A 26,745-nucleotide genomic window follows, 5' to 3' on the forward strand; every position below is an offset into this window, starting at 1 on the left:
TGACACATGTAATATGGCTTTTAATTTTTTGCGGCTCCAGACAGATTTGTTTTTGTATTTTTGGTCCAATATGGCTCTTTCAACATTTTGGGTTGCCGACCCCTGGAGTAAACATTGCAACATTTTCTTGTTACATTTCACCTGTTTGCTCTTTTATACCACGTTTGTTTGGGGGTTTTTTTAATCGTATTTTTAGAATGTGTCGTGGGGGCCGTAAAAAAATGACCTGCGGGCCGCACTTTGGACACCCCTGCTCTAACCGCTAGTTAACCTTTATTTGGTCTCGTTTTTTTTCCCTCGCAGGCTTGAGCAACATCATCGGCATCATCGTCTACATATCCGCCAACGCCGGGGACCCTTCCAAGAGCGACTCCAAGAAGAACAGCTACTCCTACGGCTGGTCCTTCTACTTCGGCGCTCTCTCCTTCATCATGGCCGAAATGGTGGGCGTGCTGGCCGTGCACATGTTCATCGACCGCCACCGGGAGCTGCGCGCGGGGGTCCGGGCCGCCGACTACCTCCAAGGCTCCGCCATCACGCGCATCCCCAGCTACCGCTACCGCTACCGCCGCCGCTCGCGCTCCTCCTCCCGCTCCACCGACCCCTCGCACTCCCGCGAGGCCTCGCCGGTGGGCCTGAAGGCCTTCGGGACGCTGCCCTCCACGGAGCTCTCCATGTACACGCTTCCTAAAGGCCAAACGGGCACGCCCACCGCCACCTATAACTCCACAGAGAGGGACCACAACTTCCTGCAGGTCCACAACTGCATCCAGAAGGACCTGAAGGACTCGGGCGGCCACGGCAACGCCGCCAACCGCCGCACCACGCCCGTATGAAACTGACCAAAACCTGAGACACTTGAAAAATTGGTCGTCTGAGTGGGGGACTTTGAGGGGCGGGGGGGGCGGTTCGTGTCTTTTGAGGGCTAGAAGGAGGAAAAATGCATGATTTTGCCATCTAGCGTTATTTAACAATTTGGAAGGAGACGAGGGGTCCTGCGGTGGTCTGTGGAGCGACCCGACCATCCAATCAAACGGTCAACTTTATATTTTTTACTCTTCCCCCCCCGCCTAAAACCCCGCCCTGACCTGACCCAGACCAGACCTGACCCCCTTTTGTCTCTTTCGTTGCCGTATCTTACCTTACTTTCTTCTTTCCTTTACATAAATACTGTGAAGCATCGCGGCGTAAGAGTTATTATAGCAGGGAGCACTTTCCAGGCCGCAAACAGGAAGAAAAAAAAAAGTGAGAAAAAAAAAAAAAAGCAACTATGTATGGATTCTATATAAACATATGAGTATACTTGTTAATACACGCAAAGGACAAGGGAAAATACATCAAAGTAGCTTAAGGAGATACTAAGTCGTCACGGAAACTAAGTGTCGAGGATCAGCTATTGGTTCGTCGTAATAGAGATGTCCGATAATATCGGAACTGCCGATGTTATCGGCCGATAAATGCTTTAGAACAGGGGTGTCAAACGTACGGCCCGAGGGCCGGATCAGGCCCGCAAACTGGTTTTAACCGGCCCCGCGGGATGAGTTTGGTAAGTATAAATATGGGCCGAAATTTTGGAATGAAATAAACTGCTGTTCTAAATGTGTCCACTAGATGTCGCAATACAAAAAATAAACCACATGATGTTAGTACATCCGCCGAGGAAAATTAACAAACTACATAAATAACATCCTATAATTTGATTTTGATATTGTTTTTTTATCTTGATGGATTGAAAATGAACACCAATATGTTGACTAATGAACATGATCTAATAATTTATTCAGAAAGTATAAATAACGACAAACAAAGGTGGAATACTATTAACTACAACATGTAGGTGTAAATAAACCCAACAACATTATGATTTGTACATTTTCAGAATGTGCTTGTTCTATTTTTAAACAAAGAAAACAATCTGAAGTTTTCTTTATTTTTAAGTTATTGTGCCGTGATTTTACCAGTCTGGCCCACTTGGGCATAGATTTTCCTCCATGTGGCCCCGATCTAAAATTAGTTTGATACCCCTGATCTAAACTTTACCGCTGCTTGTATTTTTTTCCATATTTTATTGTAATATTTTCAGAATGTGTTTGTTCTATTTTTGGCCAAAGTAAGACAAAGAAAACAATCTGAAGTTATTTTTTTGTTTTAATGCTATGGTTGTAATAGTCCGGCCCGCGTGTGCACAGATTTTCCTCCGTGCGGCCCCCTGAGCTAAAATGAGTTTGACACCCCTGCTTTAGAATGTAATATCGGAAATTATCGGTATCGGTTTCAAAAAGTAAAATGTATGACTTTTTTTAAAACAGTTGCGTCTCCCAGTCATACTTGCCGACCCTCCCCATTTTCCCCGGTAGACTCCCCAATTTCAGCGGAAATCTCCCGGGGCAACCATTCTCCCCAATTTCTCCCGATTCCCACCCGGACAACAATATTGGGAGCTGTTGACCAAGTATGCAAGGCATACTTGGTCAACAGCCATACAGGTCACACGGACGGTGGCCGTATAAACAACTTTAACACTGTAACAAATATGCGCCACACTGTGAAACCACACCGAACAAGAATGACAAACACACATTCGCACCGTAACACAACATAAACACAACACAACAAATACCCAGAACCCCTTGCAGCATTCCGGGACGCTACAATGTACACCCCCCCCGCTACCCCCTACCCCTTAACCCCGCTCCCCTCCCATTTGTCCGACCGGAACCCTCTAATAACTAAAGTTCCTCGGGTGAATAATGTCAACTCACTACACCGGTATGTTTTAGCGCTTCCATGGCGAGTTTACAGACAGATATAAGTAAGAACTGTACACTACTTTATATTAGAAATGGCAACAGCGGAGGATGAATGTCCCATAACAAGAAGATAAGAGAAAAAGACTACAAAGGCGGACGCGCGCAAATTTCCAGGACTTATGCAGATCCCAAATACAGATCAGCAGATACCAGAAGGCAAGAAAAGTTGCTTTTGCACGATATTAAGTTCAAGTTAAGTTGAAGTGCCAATGATTGTCTCGCACACACACTAGGTGTGGTGAAATGTGTCCTCTGCATTTGGCTCACCCCCTGAGAAGTGAGGTGAGGGGAGCAGTGAGCAGCAGCAGTGGCCGCACGCAGGGAACCATTTTTGGTGATTTAACCCCCAATTCCAACCCTTGATGCTGAGTGCCAAGCAGGAGGTAATGGGTCCCATTTTTATAGTCTTTGGTAGGGATGTCCAATTATATCGGACTGCCGATATTATCGGCCGATAAATGCTTTAAAACAGGGGTCACCAACGCGGTGCCCGCGGGCACCAGGTAGCCCGTAAGGACCAGATGAGTAGCCCGCTGGCCTGTTCTAAAAATAGCTCAAATAGCAGCACTAACCAGTGAGCTGCCTCTCTTTTTTAAATTGTATTTATTTACTAGCAAGCTGGTCTCGCTTTGCCCGACATTTTAATTCTAAGAGAGACAAAACTCAAATAGAATTTGAAAATCCAAGAAAATATTTTAAAGACTTGGTCTTCACTTGTTTAAATAATTTCATGAATTTTTTTACTTTGCTTCTTATAACTTTCAGAAAGACAATTTTAGAGAAAAAAATACAACTTTAAAAATGATTTTAGGATTTTTAAACACATATACCTTTTTACCTTTTAAATTCCTTCCTCTTTTTTTCCTGACAATTTAAATCAATGTTCAAGTAAATTTATTTTTTTTATTGTAAAGAATAATACATACATTTTAATTTAATTCTTCATTTTAGCTTCTGTTTTTTCGACGAAGAATATTTGTGAAATATTTCTTCAAACTTGTTATGATTAAAATTCAAAAAAATATTCTGGCAAATCTAGAAAATCTGTAGAATGAAATTTAAATCTTATTTCAAAGTCTTTTGAATTTCTCTTAACAAAATTTGTTCTGCAAAATCTAGAAGAAATAATGATTTGTCTTTGTTAGAAATATAGCTTGGTCCAATTTGTTATATATTCTAACAAAGTGCAGATTGGATTTTAACCTATTTAAAACATGTCATCAAAATCCTAAAATTAATCTTAATCAGGAAAAATTACTAATGATGTTCCATAAATTATTTTTTTAATTTTTTCAAAAACATTCGAATTAGCTAGTTTTTCTCTTCTTTTTTTCGGTTGAATTTTGAATTTTAAAGAGTCGAAATTGAAGATAAACTATGTTTCAAAATTTAATTGTCATTTTTTTTTCGTGTTTTCTCCTCTTTTAAACCGTTCAATTAAGTGTAAATATCATTAATTATTAATAATAACATAGAGTTAAAGGTAAATTGAGCAAATTGGCTATTTCTGGCAATTTATTTAAGTGTTTATCAAACTGGTAGCCCTTCGCATTAATCTGTACCCAAGAAGTAGCTCTTGGTTCAAAAAGGTTGGTGACCTCTGCTTTAAAATGTAATATCGGAAATGATCGGTATCGGTTTCAAAAAGTAAAATTTGTGACTTTTTAAAACGCCGCTGTGTACACGGACGTAGGGAGAAGTACAGAGCGCCAATAAACCTTAAAGGCACTGCCTTTGCGTGCCGGCCCAGTCACATAATATCTACCGCTTTTCACAGGCATACTTGGTCAACAGCCATACAGGTCACACTGAGGGTGGCGGTATAAACAACTTTAACACTGTTACAAATATGCGCCACACTGTGAACCCACACCCAACAAGAACGACAAACACATTTCGGGAGAACATCCGCACCGTAACATTGAATTTTTTATTTTTCAATCGAATTATATTTATATAGCGCTTTTCTCTAGTGACTCAAAGCACTTTACATTGTGAAACCCAATATCTAAGTTACATTTTTAAACCAGTGTGGGTGGGCACAGGGAGCAGGTGGGTAAAGTGTCTTGCCCAAGGACACAACGGCAGTGACTAGGTTGGCAGAAGCAGGGAATCGAACCTGGAACCCTCAAGTTGCCGGCACGGCCACTCTACCAACCGAGCTATACCACTATACAGCTATAAATAAAACAAAATAAAACACAACAGAACAAATACCCAGAACCCCTTGCAGCACTAACTCTTCCGGGACGCTACAATATACAACCAAACCCCGCCCACCTCAACCTCCTCATGCTCTCTCAGGGAGAGCATGTCCCAAATTCCAAGCTGCTGTTTTGAGGCATGTTAAAAAAACAAATAATGCACTTTGTGACTTCAATAATAAATATGGCAGTGCCATGTTGCCATTTTTTTCCATAACTTGAGTTGATTTATTTTGGAAAACCTTGTTACATTGTTTAATGCATCCAGCGGGGCATCACAACAAAATTAGGCATAATAATGTGTTAATTCCACCACTGTATATATCGGTATCGGTAATTAAGAGTTGGACAATATCGGATATCGGCAAAAAAAGCCATTATCGGACATCTCTAGTTCGTAAGTAATCTTTTACAGTAAACGTTGGAAAAAAAAGAAATAAAAAATCTACCTTTTGGCCTTTCGCCAAAACACTGGCTGCCATCTTTGTTCAGGGTCAACATTTGGGGAGAAAGAACTGTGGGAGTGGGAGTGGGAGTGGGACCTCTGAGCCAACGCCAAGAAGACTGTGTGGACAATGACGCGCCACTACTGCCAAAGACACAAAGTAGTGGGCGAGACAACATGGCCGAAAAAAAAAACAATGAATTTCCATGCATGCTAATCAAAATCATCCCAAACTGCTTTTAAGGAAGCTGGGGTTTGAACGAGGATCCCGTGTGAGGGCGGCGGGCGTGACAAAATAGAACTTAACGTTACAGTACTGTGTCTTTTTACATTTTGGACTTCTTGCTCTTTTCCTTTGTTTGGCGTGGACCATTTTGGGGGCGGGGCTTCATTAATGCTTCAAGAGGGGCAAGCTTTGGAGAGGATTTTTTTTTTTTTTTTTTAATTTTTTTTTTTTTTTTAATTACTTTCAACTTTTATGCAGCTTTAGTCTTTACTTTGTTGTCTGTTTTTTTGTTTATTTTTTTTTGGGGGGGGGGAATTGTTATTTTGTTCTGCATTGTGTTGATGTAAATGACGATTTAAAGAAAAAACTCAAGCGTAATGTCTTTCATAAGGTGCCAAAACTGAATGATTCTGAACTTGGATGCATCAAGTCCTGATGATGATGATGAATAAAAATTGAACCCCCCCTGGTGGGAACACCAAGTGTCTGCGTGGTGGAAAAAAAAAAAAAAAATCTTCAGTCTTCTTTGTTTTGAGAGATTTACTCTGACGATTTTGGTAGAAATTGCATGTGAAGGATGTTCAAAACCAAAAACTAGTGAAGTTGGCACGTTGTGTAATTCGTAAATAAAAACAAAATACAATGATTTGTACGGAGCCCCTAAAGGGACATGGGGGAAAAAAAGAATCTTTTTTTTTTTTAGACATGTATCTCGTGCGCACCAGATAGTTTCTCGTGCGCACGAGATACTTGTCTAAAAAAAAAAATACATTTATAATTTTTTTTTTTTTTTTTTTTAAGACATGTATCTCGTGCGCACCAGATAGTTTCTCGTGCGCACGAGATACATGTCTAAAAAAAATAAATACATTTATAATTTTTTTTTTTTTTTTTTAGACATGTATCTCGTGCGCACCAGATAGTTTCTCGTGCGCACGAGATACTTGTCTAAAAAAAAAAAATACATTTATAATTTTTTTTTTTTTTTTTTTTTTTTAGACATGTATCTTGTGCGCACCAGATAGTTTCTCGTGCGGACGAGATACATGTCTAAAAAAAAAAAATACATTTATAATTTTTTTTTTTTTTTTTTTTTTTAGACATGTATCTCGTGCGCACCAGATAGTTTCTCGTGCGGGTGAGATACATGTCTAAAAAAAATAAATACATTTATAATTTTTTTTTTTTTTTTTTTTTAGACATGTATCTCGTGTGCACCAGATAGTTTCTCGTGCGCATGAGATACATGTCTAAAAAAAATAAATACATTTATAATTTTTTTTATTTTATTTTTATTTTAGACATGTATCTCGTGCGCACCAGATAGTTTCTCGTGCGCACGAGATACATGTCTAAAAAAAATAAATACATTTATAATTTTTTTTTTTTTTTTTTTTAGACATGTATCTCGTGCGCACCAGATAGTTTCTCGTGCGAAAGAGATACATGTCTAAAAAAAAAAAATACATTTATAATTTTTTTTTTTTTTTTTTTAGACATGTATCTCGTGCACACCAGATAGTTTCTCGTGCGGACGAGATACATGTCTAAAAAAAAAAAAAACATTTATAAATTTTTTTTAATTTTTTTTTAGACATGTATCTCGTGCGCACCAGATAGTTTCTCGTGCGGACGAGATACATGTCTAAAAAAAATAAATACATTTATAATTTTTTTATTTATTTTTTTTTTAGACATGTATCTCGTGCGCACCAGATAGTTTCTCGTGCGCACGAGATACATGTCTAAAAAAAATAAATACATTTATAATTTTTTTTTTTTTTTTTTTTTAGACATGTATCTCGTGCGCACCAGATAGTTTCTCGTGCGGACGAGATACATGTCTAAAAAAAAAAAAAATTTATAAAAAATGTTTTTATTTTTTTTAGACATGTATCTCGTGCGCACCAGATAGTATCTCGTCCGCACGAGAACCTATCTGGTGCGCACGAGATACATGTCTAAAAAAAAAAAATACATTTATAATTTTTTTTTTTTTTTTTTTTTAGACATGTATCTCGTGCGCACCAGATAGTTTCTCGTGCGGACGAGATACATGTCTAAAAAAAATAAATACATTTATAATTTTTTTTTTTTTTTTTTTTTAGACATGTATCTCGTGCGCACCAGATAGTTTCTCGTGCGGACGAGATACATGTCTAAAAAAAATAAATACATTTATAATTTTTTTTTTTTTTTTTTTTAGACATGTATCTCGTGCGCACCAGATAGTTTCTCGTGCGGACGAGATACATGTCTAAAAAAAAAAAAAATTTATAAAAAATGTTTTTATTTTTTTTTAGACATGTATCTCGTGCGCACCAGATAGTATCTCGTCCGCACGAGAACCTATCTGGTGCGCACGAGATACATGTCTAAAAAAAAAAAATACATTTATAATTTTTTTTTTTTTTTTTTTTTAGACATGTATCTCGTGCGCACCAGATAGTTTCTCGTGCGGACGAGATACATGTCTAAAAAAAATAAATACATTTATAATTTTTTTTTTTTTTTTTTTTTTAGACATGTATCTCGTGCGCACCAGATAGTTTCTCGTGCGGACGAGATACATGTCTAAAAAAAATAAATACATTTATAATTTTTTTTTTTTTAGACATGTATCTCGTGCGCACCAGATAGTTTCTCGTGCGGACGAGATACATGTCTAAAAAAAATAAATACATTTATAATTTTTTTTTTATTTTTTTTTTAGACATGTATCTCGTGCGCACCAGATAGTTTCTCGTGCGCACGAGATACATGTCTAAAAAAAATAAATACATTTATAATTTTTTTTTTTTTTTTTTTTTAGACATGTATCTCGTGCGCACCAGATAGTTTCTCGTGCGGACGAGATACATGTCTAAAAAAAATAAATACATTTATAATTTTTTTTTTTTTTTTTTTTTTTAGACATGTATCTCGTGCGCACCAGATAGTTTCTCGTGCGGACGAGATACATGTCTAAAAAAAATAAATACATTTATAATGTTTTTTTTCTTTTTTTTTAGACATGTATCTCGTGCGCACCAGATAGTTTCTCGTGCGCACCAGATACATGTCTAAAAAAAATAAATACATTTATAAAAAAAAATTTAAATTTTTTTTTAGACATGTATCTCGTGCGCACCAGATAGTTTCTCGTGCGCACCAGATACATGTCTAAAAAAAATAAATACATTTATAATTTTTTTTTTTTTTTTTTTTTAGACATGTATCTCGTGCGCACCAGATAGTTTCTCGTGCGCACGAGATACATGTCTAAAAAAAATAAATACATTTATAATTTTTTTTTTTTTTTTTTAGACATGTATCTCGTGCGCACCAGATAGTTTCTCGTGCGGACGAGATACATGTCTAAAAAAAATAAATACATTTATTATTTTTTTTTATTTTTATTTTTTAGACATGTATCTCGTGCGCACCAGATAGTTTCTCGTGCGCACGAGATACATGTCTAAAAAAAAAAAAAAAATTTATAATTTTTTTTTTTTTTTTTTAGACATGTATCTCGTGCGCACCAGATAGTTTCTCGTGCAGACGAGATACATGTGTAAAAAAAATAAATACATTTATTTTTATTTTTTTTTATTTTTTTTTACACATGTATCTTGTGCGCACCAGATAATTTCTCGTGCGCACGAGATACATGATTAAAAAAAAAAAAAATTATAAATTTTTTGTATAAAGTATAAAAAGTTTATCGTGCGCACGAGATACATGATTAAAAGAATAAAAAATAATTTAAAAAAATGTTTCCCCCATGTCCCTTTAGGGTCTCCGTAGATTTGCAAATCCTTTTTAACTTATATTCAATTGAATAGACTGCAAAGACGAGATATTTAACGTTCCAACTGGAAATATTAGCTTCATTTGGAATTTGATGCCTGCAACATGTTTCGAAAAAGCTGGCACAAGTGGCAAAAAAGACTGAGAACGTTGAGGAATGCTCGTCAAACACTTATTTGGAACGTCCCACAGGTGAACAGGCTAATTGGGAACAGGTGGGTGCCATGATTGGGTATAAAAGAAGCTTCCATGAAATGCTCAGTCATTCACAAACAAGGACGGGCGAGGGTCACCACTTTGTCGACAAATGCGTGAGCAGATTGTTGAACAGTTTAAGAACAACATTTCTCAACGAGCTGTTGCAAAGGAATTTAAGGATTTCACCATCTACGGTCCGTAATATCATCAAAAGATTCAGAGAATCTGGAGAAATCACTGTCCTTGAATCCCTCAGGCGGTACTGCATCAAAAAGCAACATGAGTGCGTAAAGGATATCACCACATGGGCTCAGGAACACTTCAGAAAACCACTGTCAGTAACTACAGTTCGTCGCTACATCTGTAAGTGCAAGTTAAAACTCTACTATGCAAAGCGAAAGCCATTTATCAACAACACCCAGATACGCCGCCGGCTTCGCTGGGCCCCGAGCTCATCTAAGATGGACTGATGCAAAAGTGGGAAAAGTGTTCTGTTGTCACTGCACTTTCTGAACAAATGCGTGAGCAAATTGTCCAACAGTTTAATAAGAACAACATTTCTCAACCAGCCATTTTTTATCAACAACACCCAGAAACGGTGCTGGTTTGGCTGGGCCCCGAGCTCATCTAAGATGGACAGATGCAAGTGTAAACTTCTTCTCACTCCTTTTCAAATATGTTAAAAAAAATATATATATATATTTTTGTTTTGTTTTTTATTCTCCATTGTTTTCATTTTGTTATAATGGCTGTTAAGGCTGTAGCACTGTTTTGGACCAGGCTTGCTCTTGTTTTTTTTGCATATTTGAAATAAAAATATATCAAATCAAAGAAATGTTGTTCTTAAACTGTTGGGACAATTTGCTTACGTATTTGTTGACAAAGTGGTGACCCTCGCCTCGTCCTTGTTTGTAAACGACTGAGCATTTCATGGAAGCTGCTTTTATACCCAATCATGGCACCCACCTGTTCCCAATTAGCCCGTTCACCTGTGGGATGTTCCAAATAAGTGTTTGATGAGCATTCCTCAACTCTCTCTGTCTTTTTTGCCACTTGTGCCAGCTTTTTTTTTAAACACGTCGCAGGCACCAAAGTCTAAATGAGCTAATATTTGCCAAAAAATAAAGTTTCCCCTTGTAGTTGCAGTCTATTCAATTGAATATAGCTTGAAAAGGATTTGCAAATCCAGCAAAGCCGGCGGCGTTTCTGGGTGTTGTTGATAAATGGCAAATCATTGTATTTTTGTTTTTATTTACCATTTACACAACGTGCCAACTTCACTGGTTTTGGGGTTTTGTAGATGGGGAATGTATGGATCCGTTATTTTGGGGGACGTTTACAAGGAGAATGCGAGCTCACAGGAATAAACTGTACTATTAGGTCAGTTATTTTGGGAGCCTTCACAGTGGAAACACTGCTGAAAGTGTGCCATACCAAAAAAAAGTGAAGGGAACAGTTTGTCTATAGGTGGAAATGTATTTTTTTTGGAACCCTTCACAATGGAAAGGAGAATGCGTGCCAAAGAGAAGTAAAAGAAAATAAACTAACAGCTATTATATGATAGACTGACCATACGTCCTCTTTTCTTTCAAACTGTCATTGCTCAAAACATAATATTGAATCAAAATCAATGTTATTATGAATTATTGACCTATCAAAGGTTCTGATTACTTCACATCAAAAATTCCACTTTGAAAAATATTTTCGGTGGAAGATTTTGCATATTTTGTGTGTTTGCCATTAAAAACATAGTTTTGTCGGACAAAAAAGGGCGGCAAACAAACAAACAAAAAAACAACATAAAAAAAAATAAAACATTTTGAAATGAGAGTCGATGTAGACTTCAGAGATTTAAGCGTTAAATATAAAATGTATGTATGCCCTGGCACACCATTATCATCATTTCATGACCCAAGCAAAACACTTTTTACACTTTTATACTGAAATAAATACACCTACAACTTATTAAATAAAAACATAGAAAAAACTACCAGCAGTGGTAAAGTTTAGATCCATGAAGGAAAGAAGAAAGTGAATGAATGTTTAAACGGAATACATTTACATAAGTATATACAGAGCCTCTAAAGGGACATGGGGGAAATTTTATTTTTTATAATTTTTTTATTTTTTATTTAGACATGTATCTCGTGTATAACTTTTTATAAAGTTATTAAAAAAAATATACATTTTATTATTATTTTTTATTTTTTTTTAGACATGTATCTCGTGCACACGAGAAACTTTCTCGTTTTTATAAAGTTATAAAAAAAAAATTAAAAATGTATTATTATTATTTTTTTTTTTTAGACATGTATCTCGTGCGCACAAGATACATGTCTAAAGAAAAATTTAAAAAATGTATTTTTATTTTTTATAACTTTATAAAAATGTTCTTGTGCACATGAGTTACAAAAATAAAAATAAAAATTATACAAAAAAAATTGCCCCAATGTCCCTTTAGGACAATTTGTATACAAATGTATTTTTTTGTTTTGTTATTTCTTTTAATGAATTAAGTAACGTTTATGACAACCTTTTTCCAAAACACAATATAGAATGTGAGATATAACAGGATAATGCATACGTTTATCTTTTTTTTTTTCAAAAACGCTTACAAAAAAGTGGGACCCCAAAAATTTACTGTGGGACCCCATTTTTATGACGTGATGGGGTCTCTAGGACCCCATTTTGAAAATTCCTAGTGCTGATCAACAGATTGTATTATTCTCCAGTGCAATAACAGTACTGAAATGAAGGCTAAAAGGGCATTAATGGGAGCTTAAAAAAAAAAAAAAAAAGAAGAAGAAAAAAAGAAGTAACTAAATAGTTACTTTTCACAGTAACTCATTACTTTTTGGTAAAAGTAACTGAGTTAGTAACTGAGTTACTTTTGAAATAAAGTAACTAGTAAATAATTTTTTTATTTTTTATTTAGACATGTATATCGTGTATAAGTTTTTATAAGTTATAAAAAAAATATAATAATACATTTTTTTTATAATTTTTTTTTTTTTTAGACATGTATCTCGTGCGCACAAGAAACTTTCTCGTGTGCAATTTTTATAAAGTTATATAAAAAATAAAAATAAAAAAAAAATTTTTTTTAAATTTTTTTAGACATGTATCTTGTGCGCACAAGATACATGTCTAAAAAAAATTTAAATTTTTTATTTTTTATAACTTTATAAAAATGTTCTCGTGCGCATGAGATACAAAAATAAATAAAAAAATTATACAAAAAAATGTTTCCCCCATGTCCCTTTAGGACAATTTGTATACAAATTAGTTTCCTTTTTTGGTTATTTCTTTTAATGAATTAAGTAACGTTTATGACAACCTTTTTCCAAAACACAATATAGAATGTGAGATATAACAGGATAATGCATACGTTTATCTTTTTTTTTTTCAAAAACGCTTACAAAAAAGTGGGACCCCAAAAATTTACTGTGGGACCCCATTTTTATGACGTGATGGGGTCCCTAGGACCCCATTTTCAAAATTCCTAGCGCTGATCAACAGATTGTATTATTCTCCAGTGCAATAACAGTACTGAAATGAAGGCTAAAAGGGCATTAATGGGAGCTTTTAAAAAAAAAAAGTAGTTACTTTTCACAGCAACGCATTACTTTTTGGTGTAAGTAACTGAGTTAGTAACTGAGTTACTTTTGAAATAAAGTAACTAGTAACTGTAACTAGTTCCTGGTTTTCAGTAACTAACCCAACACTGTTCATGACCCAAGCAAAACACTTTTTACACTTTTATACTGAAATAAATACACCTACAACTTATTAAATAAAAACATAGAAAAAACTACCAGCAGCGGTAAAGTTTAGATCCATGAAGGAAAGAAGAAAGTGAATGAATGTTTATAACTGAATACATTTACATATGTATATACGGAGCCCCTAAAGGGACATGGGGGAAAATTTATTTTTTATAATTTTGTTATTTTTTATTTAGACATGTATATCGTGTATAAGTTTTTATAAAGTTATAAAAAAAATATAATAATACATTTTTTTAATAATTTTTTTTTTTTAGACATGTATCTCGTGCGCACAAGAAACTTTCTCGTGTGCACTTTTTATAAAGTTACAAAAAAAAATAAAAAAATTTTTTTTTTAGACATGTATCTCGTGCGCACAAGATACGTGTCTAAAAAAAATTTAAATGTTTTATTTTTTATAACTTTATAAAAATGTTCTCGTGCGCATGAGATACAAAAATAAATAAATAAATTATACAAAAAAAAAATTCCCCCATGTCCCTTTAGGACAATTTGTATACAAATTTGTTTTCTTTTTTTGTTATTTCTTTTAATGAATTAAGTAACGTTTATGACAACCTTTTTCCAAAACACAATATAGAATGTGAGATATAACAGGATAATGCATACGTTTATCTTATTTTTTTTCAAAAACGCTTACAAAAAAGTGGGACCCCAAAAATTTACTGTGGGACCCCATTTTTATGACGTGATGGGGTCCCTAGGACCCCATTTTGAAAATTCCTAGCGCTGATCAACGGATTGTATTATTCTCCAGTGCAATAACAGTACTGAAATGAAGGCTAAAAGGGCATTAATGGGAGCTTTAAAAAAATAATAATAATAAGAAAAAAATAAGTAACTAAATAGTTACTTTTCACAGTAACTCATTACTTTTTGGTCAAAGTAACTGAGTTAGTAACTGAGTTACTTTTGAAATAAAGTAACTAGTAACTGTAACTAGTTCCTGGTTTTCAGTAACTAACCCAACACTGTTCATGACCCAAGCAAAACACTTTTTACACTTTTATACTGAAATAAATACACCTAAAACTTATTAAATACAAACATAGAAAAAAACTACCAGCAGCGGTAAAGTTTAGATCCATGAAGGAAAGAAGAAAGTGAATGAATGTTTATAACTGAATACATTTACATATGTATATACGGAGCCCCTAAAGGGACATGGGGGAAAATTTATTTTTTATAATTTTTTTATTTTTTATTTAGACATGTATATCGTGTATAAGTTTTTATAAAGTTATAAAAAAAATATAATAATACATTTTTTTTATAATTTTTTTTTTTTAGACAGGTATCTCGTGCGCACAAGAAACTTTCTCGTGTGCACTTTTTATAAAGTTATAAAAAAAAATAAAAAAAATAATTTAAAAAAAAAATATTTTTTTTAGACATGTATCTCGTGCGCACAAGATACATGTCTAAAAAAAATTTACATTTTTTATTTTTTATAACTTTATAAAAATGTTCTTGTGCGCATGAGATACAAAAATAAATAAAAAAATTATACAAAAAATGTTTTCCCCCATGTCCCTTTAGGACAATTTGTATACAAATTTGTTTTCTTTTTTGGTTATTTCTTTTAATGAATTAAGTAACGTTTATGACAACCTTTTTCCAAAACACAATTTAGAATGTGAGATATAACAGGATAATGCATACGTTTATCTTTTTTTTTTTCAAAAACGCTTACAAAAAAGTGGGACCCCAAAAATTTACTGTGGGACCCCATTTTTATGACTTGATGGGGTCCCTAGGACCCCATTTTGAAAATTCCTAGCGCTGATCAACAGATTGTATTATTCTCCAGTGCAATAACAGTACTGAAATGAAGGCTAAAAGGGCATTAATGGGAGCTTTTAAAAAAAAAGTAGTTACTTTTCACAGCAACGCATTACTTTTTGGTGTAAGTAACTGAGTTAGTAACTGAGTTACTTTTGAAATAAAGTAACTAGTCACTGTAACTAGTTACTGGTTTTCTGTAACTAACCCAACACTGTTCATGACCCAAGCAAAACACTTTTTACACTTTTATACTGAAATAACGACACCTAAAACTTATTAAATACAAACATAGAAAAAACTGCCAGCAGCGGCAACGTTTAGATCCACGAAGGAAAGAAGAAAGTGAATGAATGTTTATAACTGAATACATTTACATATGTATATACGGAGCCTCTAAAGCAGGGGTGTCAAACGTACGGCCCGAGGGCCGGATCAGGCCCGCGAACAGGTTTTATCCGGCCCGAGGGATGAGTTTGCTAAGTATAAAAATTAACCTGAAATTTTTGAATGACATAAACAGCTGTTCTAAATGTGTCCACTGGATGTCGCAATAGGAATTCTTTGTATCTTTGTAGATGATGCTACATATGTAAAAAAAACCAAAAAAAACCACATGATGTTAGTACATCAGTCGAAGAAAATGATCAAACTACATAAATAACATACTGTAATTTGATTTTGATATAATTTTTTTTATCTCGATAGATTGAAAATGAACACCAATGAGTTGAATGATGAACCTTATCACATAATTTATTCAGAAAATATAAATAACGACAAATAAAGATAGTATAATGTTAACCGCAACATTTAAGTGTAAAAAAACAACAACATTATGATTTGTACAATTTCAGAATTTGCTTGTTCTATTTTTAAACAAAGAAAACAATCTGAAGTTGTCTTTATTTTTAAGTTTTCGTGCTGTGATTTTACCAGTTCGGCCCACTTGGGAGTAGATTTTTCTCCATGTGGCCCCCGATCTATAATGAGTTTGACACCCCTGCTCTAAAGAGACATGGGGGAAATTTTATTTTTTATAATTTTTTTATTTTTTATTTAGACATCTATCTTGTGCGCATGAGAAACTTTTTATACAGTTATAAAAAATAAAAATAAAGTTTTTCTAATTTTTTTTTTTTAGACATGTATCTCATGCGCACGAGAAACTTTTTATAAAGTTATAAAAAAAAAAATTTTTTTTTTAGACATGTATCTCGTGCGCACAAGATACATGTCTAAAAAAAAAAAAAATTAATTTTTTTTTTATAACTTTATAAAAATGTTCTCGTGCGCATGAGATACAGGTCTAAAAAAAAATTAAAAAATAAATATATTATACAAAAAATGTTTTCCCCCATGTCCCTTTAGGACAATTTGTATACAAATGTGTTTTCTTTTTTTGTTATTTCTTTTAATGAATTAAGTAACGTTTATGACAACCTTTTTCCAAAACACAATATAGAATGTGAGATATAACAGGATCATGCATACGTTTATCTTTTTTTTCAAACCGCTTACAAAAAAGTGGGACCCCAAAAATGTACCGCGGGACCCCATTTTTATGACTTGATGGGGTCCCTGGGAAAATTCCTAGCGCCAACACTGCTGTCAACAGAGGAGAAAAAAATGCTTTATTTAAATAAATATATTATTTATAAAGCAAGTTCGAGTATCATTGGCAAATTGTCACCTAGTCCCGGCCTTGGCACGCATATATGTGTCCTCTTTTGGGGATTTTAGAATATGGTCAGCCTATTATATGAAGCAGCATAAATGTTTATTGGCAACATCCATTCCCTCCCTGCTAATCTTTGTTCCCTCGCCGTCTTCCCCCCTCCATACCCCGGCTCCCCTGCCTCCCTGCCTCCCTGCCTCCCAGCGCCAGGCGGCCCTCAGCTGTGGAATAAATGTCAAAAGTGTTCCTCTCAGCGTCCCGCTGCAATGCACGACTGCGCCCGTGTCGCCCTCGGCCGCCCGCTCGCTCGCCCCCCCCCCCCCCCGACGCGCCGATCGCACAGCGGCCGCATGTCGCTCCGCAGCGCTGCCGTGATCGCAGAGCAGAGGCGGGGAGGCGGAGGCGATGGTGATGGTGGAGGAGGGGACGGGGGGTTCATTTGACGGCGGCTTGCAGTCAGGAGAGGGGGACTGGAGCAGCTCCACACTGCCCACTGCTGGTGTGGAGGCTCAATTAAATGATTATGTTGGAGCGCCATACATTCTGTCTATTGTGCAAACCAGCTGAGGGCCACACTGACAACATCAAAGCAGGCGGGGGCCATTTTGATATTTCTCCAATTTAAAAACCAACACAATATATAGATTTTTTTTAACCTTTGTTGCTTCCTCCAGGGGAATCTAAGTTACTGGTCAATCTCAAGTTCTTTCCATGACATATATGCTGAGTAAGAAGGACCATCAAGACAGAATTGGAATATTTTCAAGTTTATACCAAAGCTTTGGGAGATCAACTTAAAGGCCTACTGAAATGATTTTTTTAAATTTAAACGGGAATAGCAGATCCATTCTATGTGTCATACTTGATCATTTCGCGATATTGCCATATTTTTGCTGAAAGGATTTAGTAGAGAAAATCGACAATAAAGTTCGCAACTTTTGCTCGCTGATAAAAAAAAAGCCTTGCCTGTACCGGAAGTAGCGTGACGTCACAGGAGCTAGTATTCCTCACAATTCCCCGTTGTTTACAATGGAGCGAGAGAGATTCGGACCGAGAAAGTGACGATTACCCCATTAATTTGAGCGAGGATGAAAGATTCGTAGATGAGGAACGTTACAGTGAATGACTTGAGAGACAGTGATGGACGTATCTTTTTTCGCTCTGACCGTAACTTAGGTACAAGCTGGCTCATTGGATTCCACACTCTCCTTTTTCTATTGTAGATCACAGATTTGTATTTTAAACCACCTCGGATACTATATCCTCTTGAAAATGAGAGTCGAGAACGCGAAATGGACATTCAGTGCCTTTTATCTCCACGACAATACATCGGCGAAATGCTTTAGCTACGAGCTAACGTGATAACATCGTGCTTTAACTGCATATAGAAACAAAAGAAATAAACCCCTGACTGGAAGGATAGATAGAAAATCAACAATACTATTAAACCGTGGACATGTAAATACACGGTTAATGCTTTCCAGGCTGGCGAAGGTTAACAATGCTGTGCTAATGACGCCATTGAAGCTAACTTAGCAACAGGACCGCACAGAGCTATGCTAAAAACATTAGCTCTCCACCTACGCCAGCCAGCCCTCATCTGCTCATCAACACCCGTGCTCACCTGCGTTCCAGCGATCGGCAGAAGGACGAAGGACTTCACCCGATGCGTTTGGCGGCCCGGAGACGTAGGAAGTCAAGGTGAAGTCGGCGGCTAGCGCGGCTAGCGCGGCTAGCGCTCCAACAAAGTCCTCCTGGTTGTGTTGCTGTAGTCCGCTGCTAATACACCGATCCCACCTACAACTGTCTTCTTTGCAGCCTTCATTGTTCATTAAACAAATTGCAAAAGATGTCCAGAATACTGTGGAATTATGAAATGAAAACAGAGCTTTTTGTATAGGATTCTACGGGGTACCATAACTTCCGTTACTCGGACTTCGTCACGCGCATACGTCATCATACCGCGACGTTTCAGCCGGATATTTCCCGGGAAATTTTAAATGTCACTTTATAAGTTAACCCGGCCGTATTGGCATGTGTTGCAATGTTAAGATTTCATCATTGATATATAAACTATCAGACTGCGTGGTCGGTAGTAGTGGCTTTCAGTAGGCCTTTAAACACATATGCCTTCTCCACACCTTCAAGTTTGGTACGTGATAAAGATCCTGTGGACCCGAAATTAAGTTAAAGTTAAAGTACCAGTTAGTAGAATAATTGTATCTAAGTTACCACAAAGCTTTGTGTTGCAATGAGTTCCCGGCGAGAGGACAAAAGCTGTCATTGATCCTACCAAGAAGAAGGCTTGTAAAACTCCACTGTGTAGGATGGGAAGCAACATGAAGGTGTTCTGTTTCTTTGATGTATTGTAATCCACAGAAAGATGTTGTCTTGACCCGAGAACTACAAAGCGGAGAGGAAGCAGGATCTGCCCAAGCTCCAGGCACCTCTTCTTTGAACTCTTTTACAACCTTTTCTTGTCCAGGGTGTACCCCGCCTTCCACCCGAATGCAGCTGAGATAGGCTCCAGCACCCCCCTGCCACCCCGAAAGGGACAAGCGGTAGAAAATGGATGGATGGATAAGGTAAGACATATTATCTGGCGTTTTGTTTCGCAATATTGTGTAAAAGCAACTTTTCTTGCCTTCTGGTACCTGCTGATCTGTATTTGGGATCTGCATAAGTCCTGAAAATTTGCGCCGATCCGCCTTTTTCTCAATCTTCTTGTTATTGGACATTCATCCTCCACTGTTGCCATTTCTAATATAAAGTAGTGTAAAGTTCTTACTTATATTTGTCTGTAAACTCGCCATGAAAGCGTTAAAACATACCGGTATAGTGAGTTTACATTATTCAGCCAAGGAACTTTAGTTATTAGAGGGTTCCGGTCGGACGGTTTTTCACGGGACACATTTCCGGACGACACAACATTTTTCATGTCAAGTGGAGCACAAGGATCCAAATGTTTTGATTCGGGTCTTTCTCCTGATTCATATTGCAGATTGGAGGCCAATTCTTCCATACACCGCAACTGACCCCTGATTGGTCAAGAATTGAGGAGAAAATTAATACATAAATCAAATCCGTTATTGTTTATTAATTAAGTCCCAAGTCTGCCTGTAACTGACAGCTTGTTCCTCGGACAGGGCGCAGAAAAATACGCCTGCATGAAGGACAGGCGTGTTTACATTTCCTGTGACGTGAGAGAGGCGTGAACGCGGTGGGACATGGCAAGCAACGAAGTAAACGAGACTGTGGAGGGGGGCGTGGTCTGCGGGCCTGCCGCGGAGCGGGTTGTGTAAGGACCGGCCTCGAAGCCAGCGGCAGGTGAGTAGATTGCCCAGCTGGGGCTTGTTATCTAATCACCTGTCGCCCTTATTAGCAGCAGCCGGAACGAGACACATTGTTGGAGTTGGAGCCAGAGAGAGACACGCCCAAAGACAAACCATATTGCTGGAAAGCAGGCCAGCCCCGGGTGTTTATGCAAATAAAAGACTCGATTCAAACTGTCTACCGGGCTCCCGAAGATCTGTCAGCCAGGAGAACCCACAACAAGAGGGAAACCTCACAGAGACGTTAGCGACGCACACGACAAGACTCTCCGAGCGGCTGCTCGTGTATCCGCTTCAACTCGGGCGCGTCCAAAAGACTTCTAATGGACGGTAATAGGCTGCGGAATTGGACAATTCCCTCTGAGCTGACCCGTGAAGGAGAGGAAAGGGATAATTGGTGCTTCAAAGCGCGATGCTGCAGGTGCCCGCGGATGTTGGTTTATGGAAAGTCAGCCTTAATTGCTGCGAGTGGCAAAGTCCTTTCCTGCGTTCTTGCTGACAAGTTAGAAGATGTTTTGTTTTTTGTTTTTTTTTAACAAACAGCACAACAAGAACGTCTTGTTAGTCGCGGCTTGTTAGCAGGGGGAATGCTACCATGCAGCAGTGAATAATATAGGTATACAGGAGCATGCACAAAGATCATACATGAAGAGGAGCATGCACAACGATCATACATGAAGAGTATGTGAAAATATCATACATGAAGAGGAGCATGCACAAAGATCATACATGAAGAGTATGTACAAAGCTCATACATAAAATAGTATGTACAAAGATCATACATAAAGAGGAGCATGTACAAAGATCATACATTAAGAGTCTGTACAAAGATCATATATAAAATAGTATGTACAAAGATCATACATAAAGAGGAGCATGTACAAAGATCATACATGAAGAGTATGTACAAAGATCATACTTAAAATAGTATGTACAAAGATCATACATAAAATAGTATGTACAAAGATCATACATAAAATAGTGTGCACAAAGATCATATATAAGGACGCGCATGCACAAAGATCATACATAAAGAGGAGCATGTACAAAGATCATACATGAAGAGTATGTACAAATATCATACATAAAGAGTATGTCCAAAGATCATACATAAAATAGTATGTACAAAGATCATACATAAAATAGTATGTACAAAGATCATACATAAAATAGTGTGTACAGAGATCATATATAAGGACGCGCATGCACAAAGATCATACATGAAGAGTATGTACAAAGATCATACATAAAGAGGAGCATGTACAAAGATCATACATGAAGAGTATGTACAAATATCATACATAAATAGTATGTACAAAGATTCTACATAAAGAGTATGTACAAAGATCATACATAAAGAGTATGTACAGAGATCATACATAAAGAGGAGCATGTACAAAGATCATACAAGAAGAGTATGTACAAAGATCATACATAAAATAGTATGTACAAAGATCATACATAAAATAGTATGTACAAAGATCATACATAAAGAGTATGTACAAAGATCATACATGAAGAGTATGTACAAAGATCATACATAAAATAGTATGTACAAAGATCATACATAAAGAGTATGTACAAAGATCATACATAATAGTATGTACAAAGATCATACATGAAGAGTCTGTACAAAGATCATGCATAAAATAGTATGTACAAAGATCATACATGAAGAGTATGTACAACGATCATACATAAAATACTGTGTACAAAGATCATATATAAAGACGTGCATGCACAAAGATCATACATGAAGAGTATGTACAAAGATCATGCATAAAATAGTATGTACAAAGATCATACATAAAATAGTGTGTACAAAGATCTTATATAAAGATGCGCATGCACAAAGATCATACATAAAGAGGAGCATGTACAAAGATCATACGTGAAGAGTATGTACAAAGATCATACATAAAATAGTATGTACAAAGATCATACATAAAGAGTATGTACAAAGATCATACATAAAATAGTATGTACAAAGATCATACATAAAGAGTATGTACAAAGATCATACATAAATTAGTATGTACAAAGATCATATATAAAGAGTATGTACAAAGATCATACATGAAGAGTATGTGCAAAGATCATACATAAAATAGTATGTACAAAGATCATACATAAAATAGTATGTACAAAGATCATACATAAAGAGTATGTACAAAGATCATACATAAAGAGTATGTACAAAGATCATACATGAAGTGTATGTACAAAGATCATACATAAAATAGTATGTACAAAGATCATACATAAAATAGTGTGTACAAAGATCATATATAAAGACGCGCATGCACAAAGATCATACATGAAGAGTATGTACAAAGATCATACATAAAACAGTGTGTACAAAGATCTTATATAAAGATGCGCATGCACAAAGATCATACATAAAGAGGAGCATGTACAAAGATCATACGTGAAGAGTACGTACAAAGATCATACATAAAATAGTATGTACAAAGATCATACATAAAGAGTATGTACAAAGACCATACATAAATTAGTATGTACAAAGATCATATATAAAGAGTATGTACAAAGATCATACATAAAGAGTATGTACAAAGATCATACATAATAGTATGTACAAAGATCATACATAAAGAGGAGCATGTACAAAGATCATACATAAAATAGTATGTACAAAGATCATACAAGAAGAGTATGTACAAAGATCATACATAAAATAGTATGTACAAAGATCATACATAAAATAGTATGTACAAAGATCATACATAAAGAGTATGTACAAAGATCATACATAAAATAGTATGTACAAAGATCATACATAAAGAGTATGTACAAAGATCATACATAATAGTATGTACAAAGATCATACATAAAGAGGAGCATGTACAAAGATCATACATGAAGAGTCTGTACAAAGATCATGCATAAAATAGTATGTACAAAGATCATACATGAAGAGTATGTACAAAGATCATACATAAAATAGTGTGTACAAAGATCATATATAAAGACGCGCATGCACAAAGATCATACATGAAGAGTATGTACAAAGATCATACATAAAACAGTGTGTACAAAGATCTTATATAAAGATGCGCATGCACAAAGATCATACATAAAGAGGAGCATGTACAAAGATCATACGTGAAGAGTATGTACAAAGATCATACATAAAATAGTATGTACAAAGATCATACATAAAGAGTATGTACAAAGATCATACATAATAGTATGTACAAAGATCATACATAAAGAGGAGCATGTACAAAGATCATACATAAAATAGTATGTACAAAGATCATACAAGAAGAGTATGTACAAAGATCATACATAAAATAGTATGTACAAAGATCATACATAAAGAGTATGTACAAAGATCATACATAAAATAGTATGTACAAAGATCATACATAAAGAGTATGTACAAAGATCATACATAATAGTATGTACAAAGATCATACATAAAGAGGAGCATGTACAAAGATCATACATGAAGAGTCTGTACAAAGATCATGCATAAAATAGTATGTACAAAGATCATACATGAAGAGTATGTACAAAGATCATACATAAAATAGTGTGTACAAAGATCATATATAAAGACGCGCATGCACAAAGATCATACATGAAGAGTATGTACAAAGATCATACATAAAACAGTGTGTACAAAGATCTTATATAAAGATGCGCATGCACAAAGATCATACATAAAGAGGAGCATGTACAAAGATCATACGTGAAGAGTATGTACAAAGATCATACATAAAATAGTATGTACAAAGATCATACATAAAGAGTATGTACAAAGATCATACATAAAACAGTATGTACAAAGATCATACATAAAATAGTATGTACAAAGATCATACATAAAATAGTATGTACAAAGATCATACATAAAGAGTATGTACAAAGATCATACATAAAATAGTATGTACAAAGATCATACATAAAGAGTATGTACAAAGATCATACATAATAGTATGTACAAAGATCATACATAAAGAGGAGCATGTACAAAGATCATACATGAAGAGTCTGTACAAAGATCATGCATAAAATAGTATGTACAAAGATCATACATGAAGAGTATGTACAAAGATCATACATAAAATAGTGTGTACAAAGATCATATATAAAGACGCGCATGCACAAAGATCATACATGAAGAGTATGTACAAAGATCATACATAAAACAGTGTGTACAAAGATCTTATATAAAGATGCGCATGCACAAAGATCATACATAAAGAGGAGCATGTACAAAGATCATACGTGAAGAGTATGTACAAAGATCATACATAAAATAGTATGTACAAAGATCATACATAAAGAGTATGTACAAAGATCATACATAAATTAGTATGTACAAAGATCATATATAAAGAGTATGTACAAAGATCATACATAAAATAGTATGTACAAAGATCATACATAAAGAGTATGTACAAAGATCATACATAAATTAGTATGTACAAAGATCATATATAAAGAGTATGTACAAAGATCATACATGAAGAGTATGTGCAAAGATCATACATAAAATAGTATGTACAAAGATCATACATAAAATAGTATGTACAAAGATCATACATAAAGAGTATGTACAAAGATCATACATAAATTAGTATGTACAAAGATCATACATAAAGAGTATGTACAAAGATCATACATGAAGTGTATGTACAAAGATCATACATAAAATAGTATGTACAAAGATCATACATAAAATAGTGTGTACAAAGATCATATATAAAGACGCGCATGCACAAAGATCATACATGAAGAGTATGTACAAAGATCATACATAAAACAGTGTGTACAAAGATCTTACATAAAGATGCGCATGCACAAAGATCATACATAAAGAGGAGCATGTACAAAGATCATACGTGAAGAGTATGTACAAAGATCATACATAAAATAGTATGTACAAAGATCATACATAAAGAGTATGTACAAAGATCATACATAAATTAGTATGTACAAAGATCATATATAAAGAGTATGTACAAAGATCATACATAAAATAGTATGTACAAAGATCATACATAAAGAGTATGTACAAAGATCATACATAAATTAGTATGTACAAAGATCATATATAAAGAGTATGTACAAAGATCATACATGAAGAGTATGTGCAAAGATCATACATAAAATAGTATGTACAAAGATCATACATAAAGAGTATGTACAAAGATCATACATAAAATAGTGTGTACAAAGATCATATATAAAGACGCGCATGCACAAAGATCATACATGAAGAGTATGTACAAAGATCATACATAAAACAGTGTGTACAAAGATCTTATATAAAGATGCGCATGCACAAAGATCATACATAAAGAGGAGCATGTACAAAGATCATACGTGAAGAGTATGTACAAAGATCATACATAAAATAGTATGTACAAAGATCATACATAAAGAGTATGTACAAAGATCATACATAAATTAGTATGTACAAAGATCATATATAAAGAGTATGTACAAAGATCATACATAAAATAGTATGTACAAAGATCATACATAAAGAGGAGCATGTACAAAGATCATACGTGAAGAGTATGTACAAAGATCATACATAAAATAGTATGTACAAAGATCATACATAAAGAGTATGTACAAAGATCATACATAAATTAGTATGTACAAAGATCATATATAAAGAGTATGTACAAAGATCATACATAAAATAGTATGTACAAAGATCATACATAAAGAGTATGTACAAAGATCATACATAAATTAGTATGTACAAAGATCATACATAAAGAGGAGCATGTACAAAGATCATACATAAAGAGGAGCATGTACAAAGATCATACATAAAGAGTATGTACAAAGATCATACATAAATTAGTATGTACAAAGATCATACATAAAGAGTATGTACAAAGATCATACATAAATTAGTATGTACAAAGATCATACATAAAGAGTATGTACAAAGATCATACATAAATTAGTATGTACAAAGATCATACATAAAATAGTATGTACAAAGATCATACATGAAGTGTATGTACAAAGATCATACATAAAATAGTATGTACAAAGATCATACATAAAATAGTATGTACAAAGATCATACATGAAGTGTATGTACAAAGATCATACATAAAATAGTATGTACAAAGATCATACATAAAATAGTATGTACAAAGATCATACATGAAGTGTATGTACAAAGATCATACATAAAATAGTATGTACAAAGATCATACATAAATTAGTATGTACAAAGATCATACATAAAGAGTATGTACAAAGATCATACATAAATTAGTATGTACAAAGATCATACATAAAATAGTATGTACAAAGATCATACATGAAGTGTATGTACAAAGATCATACATAAAATAGTATGTACAAAGATCATACATAAATTAGTATGTACAAAGATCATACATAAAGAGTATGTACAAAGATCATACATAAATTAGTATGTACAAAGATCATACATAAAATAGTATGTACAAAGATCATACATGAAGTGTAT

The 26,745-nt window shown here is 34.9% G+C and overlaps 1 protein-coding gene across 1 annotated transcript in view; it reads left to right on the forward strand.

The window, feature by feature from the left end:
- Positions 1-3,521, forward strand: part of LOC133633792 (voltage-dependent calcium channel gamma-2 subunit-like) — a 92,191-nt gene extending 88,670 nt beyond the window's left edge. Inside the window, exon 4 of the mRNA XM_062026493.1 lies at positions 304-3,521. Within this exon, the coding sequence (XP_061882477.1) occupies positions 304-836 (533 nt within the window). The 3' untranslated portion in view covers positions 837-3,521. The remainder of the gene's footprint in view (positions 1-303) is intronic.
- Positions 3,522-26,745: the final 23,224 nt, after the last annotated feature.

The sequence above is a fragment of the Entelurus aequoreus genome, linkage group LG18, assembly GCF_033978785.1.
Source record: "Entelurus aequoreus isolate RoL-2023_Sb linkage group LG18, RoL_Eaeq_v1.1, whole genome shotgun sequence".
NCBI lineage: Eukaryota > Metazoa > Chordata > Actinopteri > Syngnathiformes > Syngnathidae > Entelurus > Entelurus aequoreus.